Raw genomic sequence first — 12,826 nt, 5'->3', positions numbered from 1 at the left:
TCTTGGGATCCCTGCAGTGCAGAAGCAGGTCGGTGGCCCATCGAGACTGCACCGACTCTCCGACAGAGCATCTACCCAGGCCCTATCCCCATAACCCCATCACTAATCCACCTAATATACACACCTTGGGAAACTAAGGGACAATTTACCATGGCTAACCCACCTAACCTGCACATCTTGAGACACTAAGGGGCAATTTAACTTGGCCAATCCACCTAACCAGCACATCTTGGGACACTAGGGGGCAATTTAACTTGGCCAATCCACCTAACCAGCACATCTTTGGACACTAAGGGGCAATTTAGCACGGCCAATCCACCTAACCTGCACATCTTTGGACACTAAGGACAATTTAGCACGGCCAATCCCCCTAACCTGCACATCTTTGGACACCAAGGAGCAATTTAACTTGGCCAATCTACCTAACCCGCACATCTTTGGACACTAGGGGTCAAAAAATCTGAGGTCACGTACCAACTGACTCAAGAACAGCTTCTTCCCTGCTGCCATCAGACTTTTGAACGGACCTACCATATATTAAGTTGATCTTTCTCTACACCCCAGCTATGACTGTAACACTACATTCTGAACCCTCTCCTTTCCTTCTCCCCTATGTACTCTATGAACGGTATGTTTTGTCTGTATAGCGCGCAAGGTACAATACTGTACCCCAATACACGTGACAATAATAAATCAAATCAAATTCAACATGGCCACTCTTTGCAGTGTGGGAGGAAACCGGAGCACCCGGAGGAAACCCACGCAGACACGGGGAGAACGTACAAACTCCACACAGACAGTGACCCGAGGCCGGAATCGAATCCGGGTCCCTAGCGCTGTGAGGCAGCAGTGCGAACCACTGTGCCACCGTGCCGCCCAGTTCGGGTTCAGTAGCAAATGGGGTGTCATCCAACCTGCACGGTACTTCTGTGTTTTTTAAAACTGGAAGACTTGCATTTATATAGCGCCTTTCCCAACTGGAAGTCCCAAAGTGCTTTACAGCCAATGAACTGTTGCTGCTGTTGGAAAACCAACAACCAATTTGCACACAGCAAGATCCCACATTTAGGCAACTTGATAATAACTGGGTAATCTGTTTTCTTGTATGTGACGCTCACAGAGGGATGAACGTTGGCCCGGACACTGGTAAGAACTCCCCTCTCCTCTTCGAAATAGCGCCCCCGGGGTCTTCGACGTCCACCCGAGGGGGCAGGCGGGATCTTGGGTACAACGCACCACCCGAAAGATGGTACTTCTGCCAACGTGGAATACCCACAGAGCTGCAATCAGCCGGGTATTTGGTGCTCTTGTCAGTAGGACTAACAGAATGATGGGACGGTTACAGCGCAGAAGGAGGCCATTCAGCCCGCTATGTTCATGCCTGGCCGCACCAACCTTCTGCCTCAGTCTTATACAAAGACGGGGCATTTAAAGAGTCAGTTTGTGCCTACATATCTGGAGCCAATTGGTCTGTGTGCCAATCCCTACTCATGGAATCAGTACGCCAGATGGAGGCCATTCGGCCTATTGAGTCAATGCTATTGTTAACATTGCTTTTCTGGTTGGTGATAGGTTACCTTTAAGACATTACCCTGCCACCATCCTCTCTGCCCCTGCTCCCTCCTTTACCCCCTCCCCTTCTCCCTCCCCACCCCCTCCACCTTTTGAGGAAGGGAGTTCCGGAAAGTAACAGCCCTCAGAGAGAAATATTCTCCTCAACTCTGTTTTAAATGGGCGACCCCTGACTTTTCAACAGGGATGACCTCGGTTCTAGATTTTCCCACGAGGGGGAAACAACCTCTCCAACGTCCGCCCTGTCCAGAACCCCCCCCCCCCACAGGAACAGGTGAAAGGTCAGCGCCAATGAGACCCCCCCCCCCCCCCCCAGGAACAGGTGAAAGGTCAGCGCCAATGAGAGAAATAAAGAGAGCTAAACTGGCAGGCAACTCGAGTCAAAACCGGCGAGATACGTTTCACAACCTCCGGATTCGCCCCAAGCGCTATTTTTGAACTGCAGTTGGCACGACCACGCAGGGGAACGCAGAGAGCAAGCAAGCACAGCAAGCTCCCACAACACAAACTCTGTGCGGAGTCTGCACGTTCTCCCCGTGTCTGCATGGGTTTCCTCCGGGTACTCCGGATTCCTCCCACAGTCCAAAGATGTGCAGGTTAGGTGGATTAGCCATGCTAAATTGCCCCTTAGTGTCCAAAGGTGTGCAGGTTAGGTGGATTGGCCATGCTAAATTGCCCCTTAGTGTCCAAAGATGTGCAGGTCAGGTGGATTAGCCATGCTAAATTGCCCCTTAGTGTCCAAAGATGTGCAGGTTAGGTGGATAGGCCATGCTAAATTGCCCCTTAGTGTCCAAAGATGTGCAGGTTAGGTGGATTAGCCATGATAAATTGCCCCTTAGTATTCAAAGATGTGCATGTTAGGTGGATTGGCCATGCTAAATTGCCCCTTAGTATCCAAAGATGTGCGGGTTAGGTGGATTGGCCATGCTAAATTGCCCCTTAGTGTCCAAAGATGTGCAGGTTAGGTGGATTAGCCATGATAAATTGCCCCTTAGTGTCCAAAGATGTGCAGGTTAGGTGGATTGGCCATGCTAAATTGCCCCTTAGTGTCCAAAGATGTGCAGGTTAGGTGGATTAGCCATGATAAATTGCCCCTTAGTGTCCAAAGATGTGCAGGTTAGGTGGATTGGCCATGCTAAATTGCCCCTTAGTGTCCAAAGATGTGCAGGTTAGATGGATTGGCCAGGCTAAATTGCCCCTTAGTATCCAAAGATGTGCAGGTTAGATGGATTGGCCATGCTAAATTGTCCCTTAGTGTCCAAAGATGTGCATGTTAGGTGGATTGGCCATGCTAAATTGCCCCTTAGTGTCCAAAGAAGTGCAGGTTAGATGGATTGGCCGTGCTAAATTGCCCCTTAGTATCCAAAGATGTGCAGGTTAGATGGATTGGCCATGCTAAATTGTCCCTTAGTGTCCAAAGATGTGCATGTTAGGTGGATTGGCCATGCTAAATTGCCCCTTAAGTGTCAGGGGGACTAGCAGGGTAAATGCATGGGATTACAGGGATAGAACCTGGGTGGGATTGTGGTTGGTGTAGACCTGATGGGCCAAATGGCCTCCTTCTGCACTGTAGGGATTCTACGAACAAGGAAATAATGACCAGGTAATCTATATTTATTTTTAAGGTGTTGCTTGCGGGATAAACATTGGCTGATTTCACCAGGGATAACTCCACAGCTCTTCTACACACCAGGACACATGACGCCCACCTTGAGAGGGCTGGGGTGGGGGAGGAGGAGGGGTGGTGTGGGGAGGGGAGAGGCCTAGGTTTAATGTGTCATCCAAAAAGGCGGCACCTCCAACAGTGCAACACTCCCTCAGCGCCGACACTGGGAGTATCAGGCCTATCGGGCCTAGTGTTGCGGCTTGGAGCCTGCGACCTTGTGACTCAGAGATTGGCACCGGTCCCAAGTCTACCAATCGTAGGCTGAAGGTGACAGATCTCACGAGCTCTCTGGGAAAGAGAGACGGAGACAAATCTTTGCCTTTTTCTTAAGGCGGCAAAGGACAGCCTGTGGGAGGTGTCCCTGCAGCTTGGGGAGGAGGAGATAGGCACGTACAGTCCTGTCCCATGCTGGCGTGGCAGGCACCAACACAATGCCCTCCCTTAGCCGGCAACTTGCTGGAATAAACATGTTGAGATTATCTGTCTGACTGTCCTGGCAGGGCTCCAGAAGCCCTAAGGTTAAAGGCGCGGCCCGTCAAATACTGGTTTGTACAGGTTTGTGGCACAGGTGAGAGGCAGCCACAAGTATAACCGGCGCTGGGCATTCTGCTGCCTTGAAAAACAACAAAAACAGACACAGGAGTGGGCCATTCGGCCCATCGTGCCCTCTCCTGGGCCTACTAGAGTTTGGGGCCTACACAGAAAGGAGGCAAAGGAACACCACCAAGCCTTCCACTTTTCAATGATTCCAATTACCTTATTTACTCTCCCAATCCTACTTCAATGCCAACCCCCCCCCCGCTCACCTCACTCGCCACCAAACCCATGTCAATCCCCCCAGGGCCCGTAACCATGGCAATCTGGGCCCTCCTCCTGAGGAAGTGGCAGTGGAGCCCAACGTGGAGGGGGGGGGTTACTGGGCCAGTCGCTCGGAGAAAAGCAGAAGCTGTTCGAGCAGCAGATGTACGATCTGAATATTCACTTCCTCCTCCAAGCCAGAGGGACTTTTTTCTCTCGTTGAAAGCTACGCGCTGTGGTTTGTTTTGTTTGTTCCTCAGCAGACAACGAGCGGGAACCAGCCAACCGTACGCACGAGACAAGGCCCGCCAGCGTCCGGTGCGGCGCGCTGGACTAGGGGTGGCGGGGGGTGGGGGGGGTGTATGTATCAGGGCTCATGGAGGGGTGGGAGAGAGAGCGAGAAGAGACACATTCCTCGGAGTCTTGGGGGAAAGTGGCGGGGGGGGGGTCCTGTCTCCAACATGTGTCTGCGTTTGCTGGGGTAGGTGGCAGCTACACAGCCGGGGGAAGGGGGTGGGGATGTGACATTTGACCTCAGTGCAGGCATGAATCAGAGAATCCCTACAGTGCAGAAGGAGACCGTTCGGCCCATCGAGTGTGCACTGACCACAATCCCATCCAGGCCCTATCCCCATGCATTTACCCTAGCTAGTCCTCCTGACACTAAGGGGCAATTTAGCACGGCCATTCCACCCAACCTGCACATCTTTGGACACTAAGGGGCAATTTAGCATGGCCAATCCACCTAATCTTTGAACTGTGGGAGGAAACCGGAACACACGGAGAAAACCCACGCAGACACGGGGAGAACATGCAGACTCCACACAGACAGTGGCTCGAGGCCGGAATTGAACCCGGGTCCCAGGCGCTGTGAGGCAGCAGTGCCAACCACTGTGCCACCGTGCAGCAAGAGGCTCAGAGAATCACCCACAGTTCCTGATCACTGTGCCAACGACACAAGGTTCTAAAGTACGGGCATGTCCGGGGGCAAGGGTGGAGAGGATCAAGTTGGGTCACAACCTCCCCAAGGGCGGTGCGGTGGCACAGTGGTTAGCACTGCTGCCTCACAGCATCAGGGACCCGGGTTCGATTCCCGGCTTGGGTCACTGTCTGTGCGGAGTCTGCACGTCCTCCCTGTGTCTGCACACCTTTGGGTGCTCCAGTTTCCTCCCACAGTCCAAAGATTTGCAGGTTAGATGGATTGGCTATGCTAAATTGCCCCTTAGTGTCCTGGGATGTGTAGGTTAGAGGGATTAATTAGCAGGGTAATTATGTGGGGTTACGGGGATAGGGCCTGGGTGAGATTGTTATCGGTGCAGACTCGATGGGCCAAATGGCCACCTTCTGCACTGTAGGGATTCCAGCATTGCCGGAAAAACCCACCTGGTTCACTAATGTCCTTGAGGGAAGGAAATCTGCTGTCCTTACCCGGTCTGGCCTACATGTGACTCCAGAGCCACAGCAATGTGGTTGACTCTCAACTGCCCTCGGGCAACTAGGGATGGGCAATAAATGCTGGTCAGCCAGCGACGCCCATGTCCCACGAATGAATAACAAAAAAAATTAAATCTTGAGGTGCGTGGGGCAGGGGTGCCTGCATTAAAGGAGTGCAGGGATCTCAAGAGGTTTGGGGGATTGGAGGAAGTTACAGAGATAGGGAGGGATTTGGGGACAAGAATGAGAACTTCTGGATTAAAATAGTCATATCTCAGTGATGGCTCTACAGTCGATCTAGTCTTACCCAACAGTTCCTGATGGCAAAATAAAGATTTGTGTGGCATTCCAATCGAACAAATTCTCAAATGATAAAAATTGGAATCTGCCTCACTGGGTTAATGTAAGTAGTTTAAAGTTTGTGTTAGTTTATTTATTAGTGCTTACATTAACATTGCAATGTAGTTACTGTGAAAATCCCCCAGTCGCCACACTCCAGGTACACGGAGGGAGAATTTAGCACGGCCAATGCACCCTAACCAGCACATCCTTCGGACTGTGGGAGGAAACCGGAGCCCCCGGAGGAAACCCACGCAGACACGGGGAGAAAAACAAAACTGGATAAAAGCAAATTACTGCGGATGCTGGAATCTGAAACCAAAAGAGAAAATGCTGGAAAATCTCAGCGGGTCTGGCAGCATCCGTAAAGAGCTGAGGTTTCGAGTCCAGACCACCCTTTATCAAAGGGGGGAGAACGTGCAAACTCCACACAGACAGTGACCCGAGCCGGGAATCGAACCCGGATCCCCGGCACTGTGAGGCAGCAGTGCTAACCACCGTGCCACCCATAGGTGATATATGGAATTGAAAGACAAAGCTGCCATAACCTAGTCACATGGCGACGGAACAGGCTCAAGTTGTGGCTGAATGGCCAACTCCTTCTCGTGTTGCGCTAAACCAGGATTGTTCAGGGTAAGGGAGAGAAACGGAAGGGGAGGTTTGATGGAGGCACTCAAGGAGAGGCGGGGGGGGGAAGATGGTCCCTAAGAACAAGGAGCAGGAGTAGGCCATCTAGCCCCTCGAGCCTGCCCCGCCATTCAATAAGATCATGGCTGATCTGATAGTGGTTTAGTTCCACTTACCCGCCCGCTCCCCATAACCCTTAATTCCCTTATTGATCAGAAATCTATCTACCTGTGACTTAAACATATTTAACGAGGTAGCCTCCACTGCTTCGATGGGCAGAGAATTCCAGAGATTCACTACCCTCTGAGAGAAGAAGTTCCTCCTCAACTCTGTTCTAAACTGACTCCCCCTTATTTTGAGGCTGTGCCCTCTAGTTCTTGTTTCCTTTCTAAGTGGAAAGAATCTCTCTGCCTCTACCCTGTCTAGCCCCTTCATTATCTTATATGTCTCTATAAGATCTCCCCTCAGCCTTCTAAACAAGTACAGGCCCAATCTACTCAATCTCTCCTCACAAGCTAACCCCCTCATCTCTGGTATCAACCTGGTGAACCTTCTCTGTACTCCCTCCAAGGCCAATACATCCTTCCGCAAATAAGGGGACCAAAATTGCACACAGTACTCTAGTTGCGGCCTCACCAGTACCCTGTACAATTGCAGCAAGACCTCCCTGCTTTTATACTCCATCCCCTTCGCGATAAAGGCCAACATTCCATTTGCCTTCTTGATCACCTGCTGCACCTGCAAACTGAGCTTTTGCGATTCATGCACAAGGACCCCCAGGTCCCTCTGCACAGTGGCACGATGTAATTTTCCACCCAATAGTCCATTTTACATAGTCCCTGCTGGTGGGACAGTCAGGTACCAGAGGACACAGGTCGAAGATGATTGGCAGAAGAAAGAGAGAGGAGGTAAGCAGATTATTTTCTTCCTGTTATGAGTTGTTGCGATCCAGAACACGCTGCCTCATGCGCACAGAGTCATATTCAATCGGAACTTTCAATGGGGAACTGGGAACATCTGCAGGGCTCAGGAGGAACAGTAGGCAGCCTCTGTGTTATAGTTCACTCGGGGAAGCCGGGTTGCTGTGGCAACCTGGACTTTTACCTGCATGTTGCAGGCCGGATCTATGGATGGTGATGGTCGAGTCTCCGACGGGCTTTCCGCGGCCGGCCAGGAATCTCTCCCGCTCTCACCGCCAGCCATTGGCGCGTTTGGAAGGATTTGTGACACTCACTCTGTCTGACCGCGTTACGAAATGTATCTTCCTTGGCCATCAAATCCCGAGGTGGGACTTGAACCCGGAGAAACGGACGCCTCCAAAGTGTGGGCAAATGGGGCTAATTGGGGAGCTTGTTGGCTTGAGTTATAAGGAGAGGCTGGATAGACTGGGACCTTTTTCCCTGGAGTGTAGAAGGTTTAAACAAAGAACAAAGAACAATACAGCACAGGAACAGGCCCTTCGGCCCTCCAAGCCCGTGCCGCTCCCTGGTCCAAACTAGACCATTCTTTTGTATCCCTCCATTCCCACTCCGTTCATATGGCTATCTAGATAAGTCTTAAACGTTCCCAGTGTGTCCGCCTCCACCACCTTGCCTGGCAGCGCATTCCAGGCCCAGGGGTGATCTTATAGAGGTCTATAAAATAATGAGGGGCACAGATCAGCCAGATAGACAACATCTTTTCCCACAGGTAGAGGAGTCTAAAATTAGAGGGCATAGGTTTAAGGTGAGAGGGGAAGAGATACAAAAGGGTCCAGAGGGGCAATTTTTTCACACAGGAGGGTGATGAGTGTCTGGAACGAGCTGCCAGAGGCAGTAGTAGAGGCGGGTACAATTTTGTCTTTTAAAAAGCATTTAGATAGTTACATGGGTACGATGGGTATAGAGGGATATGGGCCAAAGGTGGTGATGCGCGTCAATTGAACGCGAGGCACGAAGCTTCGGTAACAGAAGGCTTTTATTGTCTAACAATGGAACTAATAGAACGTAAGCACACCATCCCAGACTGACGAGGTCCCGCCCGAGCAGGGGGTCTTATACCTCTCCCAGGAGGCGGAGCCCGACTGGGATGTGCCACAACAGTAACAACCACAGGTGTATTAATCCCACCCTAGCCCAACAACAACATTAGAACAATCCCACAGTGGGAACCAACGATGGTTCACCACATTCACCCCTCCTTTGAGGGGAACCAACGATGGTTCACCACAGGTGGGCAATTGGGACTAGCTTAGGGTTTAAAAAAAGGAGCGGCACGGACAAGTTGGGCCTGTTTATGACTCTATGAGCTCTTTCAAAAGATCACAGGCGAGATGGGGTGAATGGCCTCCTTCTACAGTGACAATAGCAAAGCCTAAGTCGAACTTCCACCACAGATTCACTCCGCCAGCAAGATTGTCCACATCCTGGCCTGTAAATCACTTGGCAATGCTTCTGTTTCAACTCATTGGCTGTTTTATTCCTCGCCGACGCCTTTTCACCTCTAGATTGGACCATCCCAATGTGCCCCTGGCTGGCCTCTCGCGCTCGCACTGCCCCGTGTCCTAACTCACACCGAGTCCTTTCTCATTACCACCCACTGTGCTCGCTGACTGACATTGGTTAAGCAACATCTTAGCTTTAACATCCTCGCCCCGGTTTCCAAATCCCAGCCCAGCCTCACCCCCACCCCCAACTACCTCTGTAACTTCCTCCAGCCTTACGACATTCCCAAGACCTCCGAGTTCCTCAATTCCGGCCTCTTACACATTTCTTGATTGTTTTTAAAAAATCGCTCCACCATTGGCGGCCGTGCCTCCAGCTGCCCGGGCACCCTCTGGAAGTCTCTTCCTAAACCTCTCCATCTCACTTTCCTCCATCAAGGTATTCCTGAAAGCCTACCGATTTATTTATTCATTCGTGGGCCATGGGTGTCGCTGGCTGGGCCAGCATTTATTGCCCATCCCTAGTTGCCCTTGGAGGGCAGTCGAGAGTCAACCACATTGCTGCGGCTCTTGAGTCACATGTAGGCCAGACCGGGTAAGGACGGCAGATTTCCTTCCCTAAAGGACATTAGCGAACCAGATGGGTTTTTCCGACAATGGGTCATCAGTAGATTCTTAATTCTAGATATTTTTTATTGAATTCAAATTCCACCATCTGCCGTGGCGGGATTCGAACCCAGGGTCCCCCAGAACATTAGCTGAGTTTCTAGATCAATAGTCTAGCGATAATACCACCAGGCTATCACCTCTTTGATCGAGCTATTGGTCCTCTGATCTGATACCCCTTTATGAGGCTTGGTGTCAAGTATTCCTCTGGTGAAGCTCCTCAAGGCGCCATGTAAATGCAAGTTGTTGTCGTTAACAGAGGAATTACGATTAACCAGAGCACCTTCCCTGCCCTTATCCACTGTTGCCCTAAGTGTATGGGGCTTTCCTAATGTGTTAAGACTCACTGACCTGATGAAGCCATCAGTAAAAGTTGTGGCGGAGATAGAAATTTCAGAACAATTAACATCCTGGGGGGGGGTTACCACTGACCAGAAACTGAACTGGACCCAGTCATATGAATACTGCAGCTACCAGAGCAGGTCAGAGGCCGGGAATCCTGCGGTGAGTAACTCACCTCCCGACTCCCCAAAGCCTGTCCACCATCTACAAGGCACAAGTCAGGAGTGTGATGGAATACTCCCCACTTGCCTGGATGGGTGCAGCTCCAGCAACACTCAAGAAGCTCGACACCATCCAGGACAAAGCAGCCCCGCTTGATTGGCACCCCATCCACAAACACTCACTCCCTCCACCACTCAGTAGCAGCAGTGTGTACTATCTACAAGATGCACTGCAGCAACTCACCAAGGCTCCTTCGACAGCACCTTCCAAACCCACGATCTCTACCATCTAGAAGGACAAGGGCAGCAGATACATGGAAACACCACCACCTGGAGATTCCCCTCCCAGCCGCTCACCATCCTGACTTGGAAATATAACAGCCGTTCCTTCACTGTCGCTGGGTCAAAATCCTGGAACTCCCTCCCTAACAGCACCGTGGGTGTACCTACATCACAGGGACTGCAGCGGGTTCAAGATGGCTGCTCATCACCACCGGTTTAACTTCCCATTTTAAAGATGGCACCTTCAAAAGCACAGCACAGACAGGGGGGAGGCGATGGCCTAGTGGTATTATCGCTAGTCTATCAATCCAGAAACTCAGCTAATGTTCAGGGGGACCCGGGTTCGAATCCCGCCACGGCAGATGGTGGAATTTGAATCCAACAAAAAAAAATCTGGAATTAAGAATCTACCGGTGACCATGAAATCATTGTCAATTGTCGGAAAAAACCCATCTGGTTCCCTTTAGAGGAGGAAATCTGCCGTCCTTACCCGGTCTGGCCTACATGTGACTCCAGAGCCACAGCAATGTGGTTGACTCTCAAAAGCCCCTCTGAGCAAGGGCAACTAGGGAAGGGCAATAAATGCTGGCCTGGCCAGCGACGCCCGTGTCCCACGGATGAATAAAAAAAAACTCCACTGTGGGAAGCACAGCACTCCCTCAGTATGGTAGGCCACACTCCCTCAGCGCCGCACTGGAGTGTCAGGTGCTCAGGTTTCAGAGTGAGACTTGAACCTGGAACCTTGTGATTCCGAGGCGAGTGTGCCACCATCATTTTTCACACAAATCCCGTGCAATTTATTCAAAAACCGACGGCAGACCCAGCTTAACGTTAACTTAAGTTTCAGGGGAAAAAAAGCCACTTGCCTCTTGCCGAATTCTCCTCCGTTCCAATCTCCGAGACGCTTGCCACTCGCCCGTCCTCCCCCGTCGCCAGAGGGTCCGCCGCTGCCTGCTGGGCGGTGAGGGGGGAGTGCGGACCCCCACGGGAGTCCCGGAGCCGAGACGGACGCTGGCAGCGGCTTTTCTTGTGTTCAATGAAGCCGAGGATGTTGCTAAGGAGGAAATGGCGGCCACACTGCCCACACGTCAGGAGGTCCTGGTTCCGTAGGCCGGACTGCGACGCCATGGTAACCTTCTGGCCCGAGGCCTCATCCAACTCTGCGTCCTCACCTGTAGAAAGAACAGTGCAAATATCCCCATTATCACTCAGCCCTTCCCATTTGATCTGATTTATTGTCACATGTATTGGGATACAGTAAAAAGTATTGTTTCTTGCACACTATACAAAGTTTGTAAAGTTTATTTATTAGTGTCACAAGCAGGCTTACATTAACACCGCAATGAAGTTACTGTGAAAATCCCCCAGTTGCCACACTCCGGCACCTGTTCGGGTACACTGAGGGAGAATTTAGCACCTAACCAGCACATCTTTCAGACAGTGGGAGGAAACCGGAGCACCCGGAGGAAACCCACGCAGACACGGGGAGAACGTGCAGACTCCACACAGACAGTGACCCAAGCCGGGAATCGAACCCGGGTCCCTGGTGCTGTGAGGCAGCAGTGCTAAACACTGTGCCAGCCTATACAGACAAAACATGCAGTTCATAGAGTACATAGGGGAGAAGGAAAGGAGCGGGTGCAGAATATAGTGTTACAGTTACAGATAGGGATCGGAATTTTATTGAAACAGATAAGATTCTGAGGGGTCTTGACAGATGCCCAGGTGGTGTTTCCAGGTTACAGATAAGGGGTCTCCCGCTCTACATGGAGGTGAGGGAGGGGGTCTCTTTCTCTCAAGAGGGTTGAGAAGGGCAGTAGGGGGGGCTGGGTCGTTGAATCTATTCAAGGCTGAGCAAGACAGATTTTTGATTGGCAAGGCAGTCAGGGCGGGGGGGGGGGGCAAACAAGAAAGTGGCATTAAGGCCACAATCCAATCAGCCATGATCTTATTAAATGGTAGAACAAGCATGATGGGCTGAATGGCCTCCTCCTGCTGTGGTTTCTTCCGATCTTATAATAACCAGAGAGGCTGAGGGATAAATGTTTGGCCAGGAGAACTATATAAACTCACTCTGCGGCCTCTGAATGCCCTGTCCTCCATGCTCATGGCCTGGCTCAGGTACAGGCCCCAAGCCTAGGCCCGAGGCCCAAGCCAGGCCTAGCAGACTCGACTCCAGACTCAGGGATAAGCATGCGGGCACAGATTCAGGCCCCAAGCCCAGATTACTAGGCCCAATGCAGGTCCAGAGTTCAGGGCCAAGCATACAGGCCCAAGTCAGGCCTAGCAGACTCGACTCCAGCCTCAGGGATAAGCATGCGGGCCCAGATTCAGGCCCCAAGCCCAGATTACTAGGCCCAAGGCAGGTCCAGAGTTCAGGGCCACGCATACAGGCCCAAGTCAGACCTTGCAGACTGCATCACAAACTCAGGCTAAGCGGCAGGTCGACCAGCTAGGCCCAAAACTCCGATGAGCGACACAATCTCCCAATCAGCCTGGGCCTGAATTTCTAATGGG

At 51.6% G+C, this 12,826-nt stretch overlaps 1 protein-coding gene across 1 annotated transcript in view; it reads right to left on the bottom strand.

Moving 5' to 3' along the window:
- The window catches only part of LOC144490071 (BCL11 transcription factor A-like), a 30,399-nt gene extending 18,924 nt beyond the window's left edge, over window positions 1-11,475 (bottom strand). The window contains exon 1 of the mRNA XM_078207880.1: window positions 11,176-11,475. Coding sequence (XP_078064006.1) covers window positions 11,176-11,437 — 262 coding nt within the window. The 5' untranslated portion in view covers window positions 11,438-11,475. The remainder of the gene's footprint in view (window positions 1-11,175) is intronic.
- Between the last annotated feature and the right edge of the window lie 1,351 nt (window positions 11,476-12,826).

This window comes from Mustelus asterias, unplaced genomic scaffold, assembly GCF_964213995.1.
Source record: "Mustelus asterias unplaced genomic scaffold, sMusAst1.hap1.1 HAP1_SCAFFOLD_2841, whole genome shotgun sequence".
Classification (NCBI taxonomy): Eukaryota; Metazoa; Chordata; class Chondrichthyes; order Carcharhiniformes; family Triakidae; genus Mustelus; species Mustelus asterias.
This window is presented reverse-complemented; position numbering and strand designations above follow the sequence as displayed.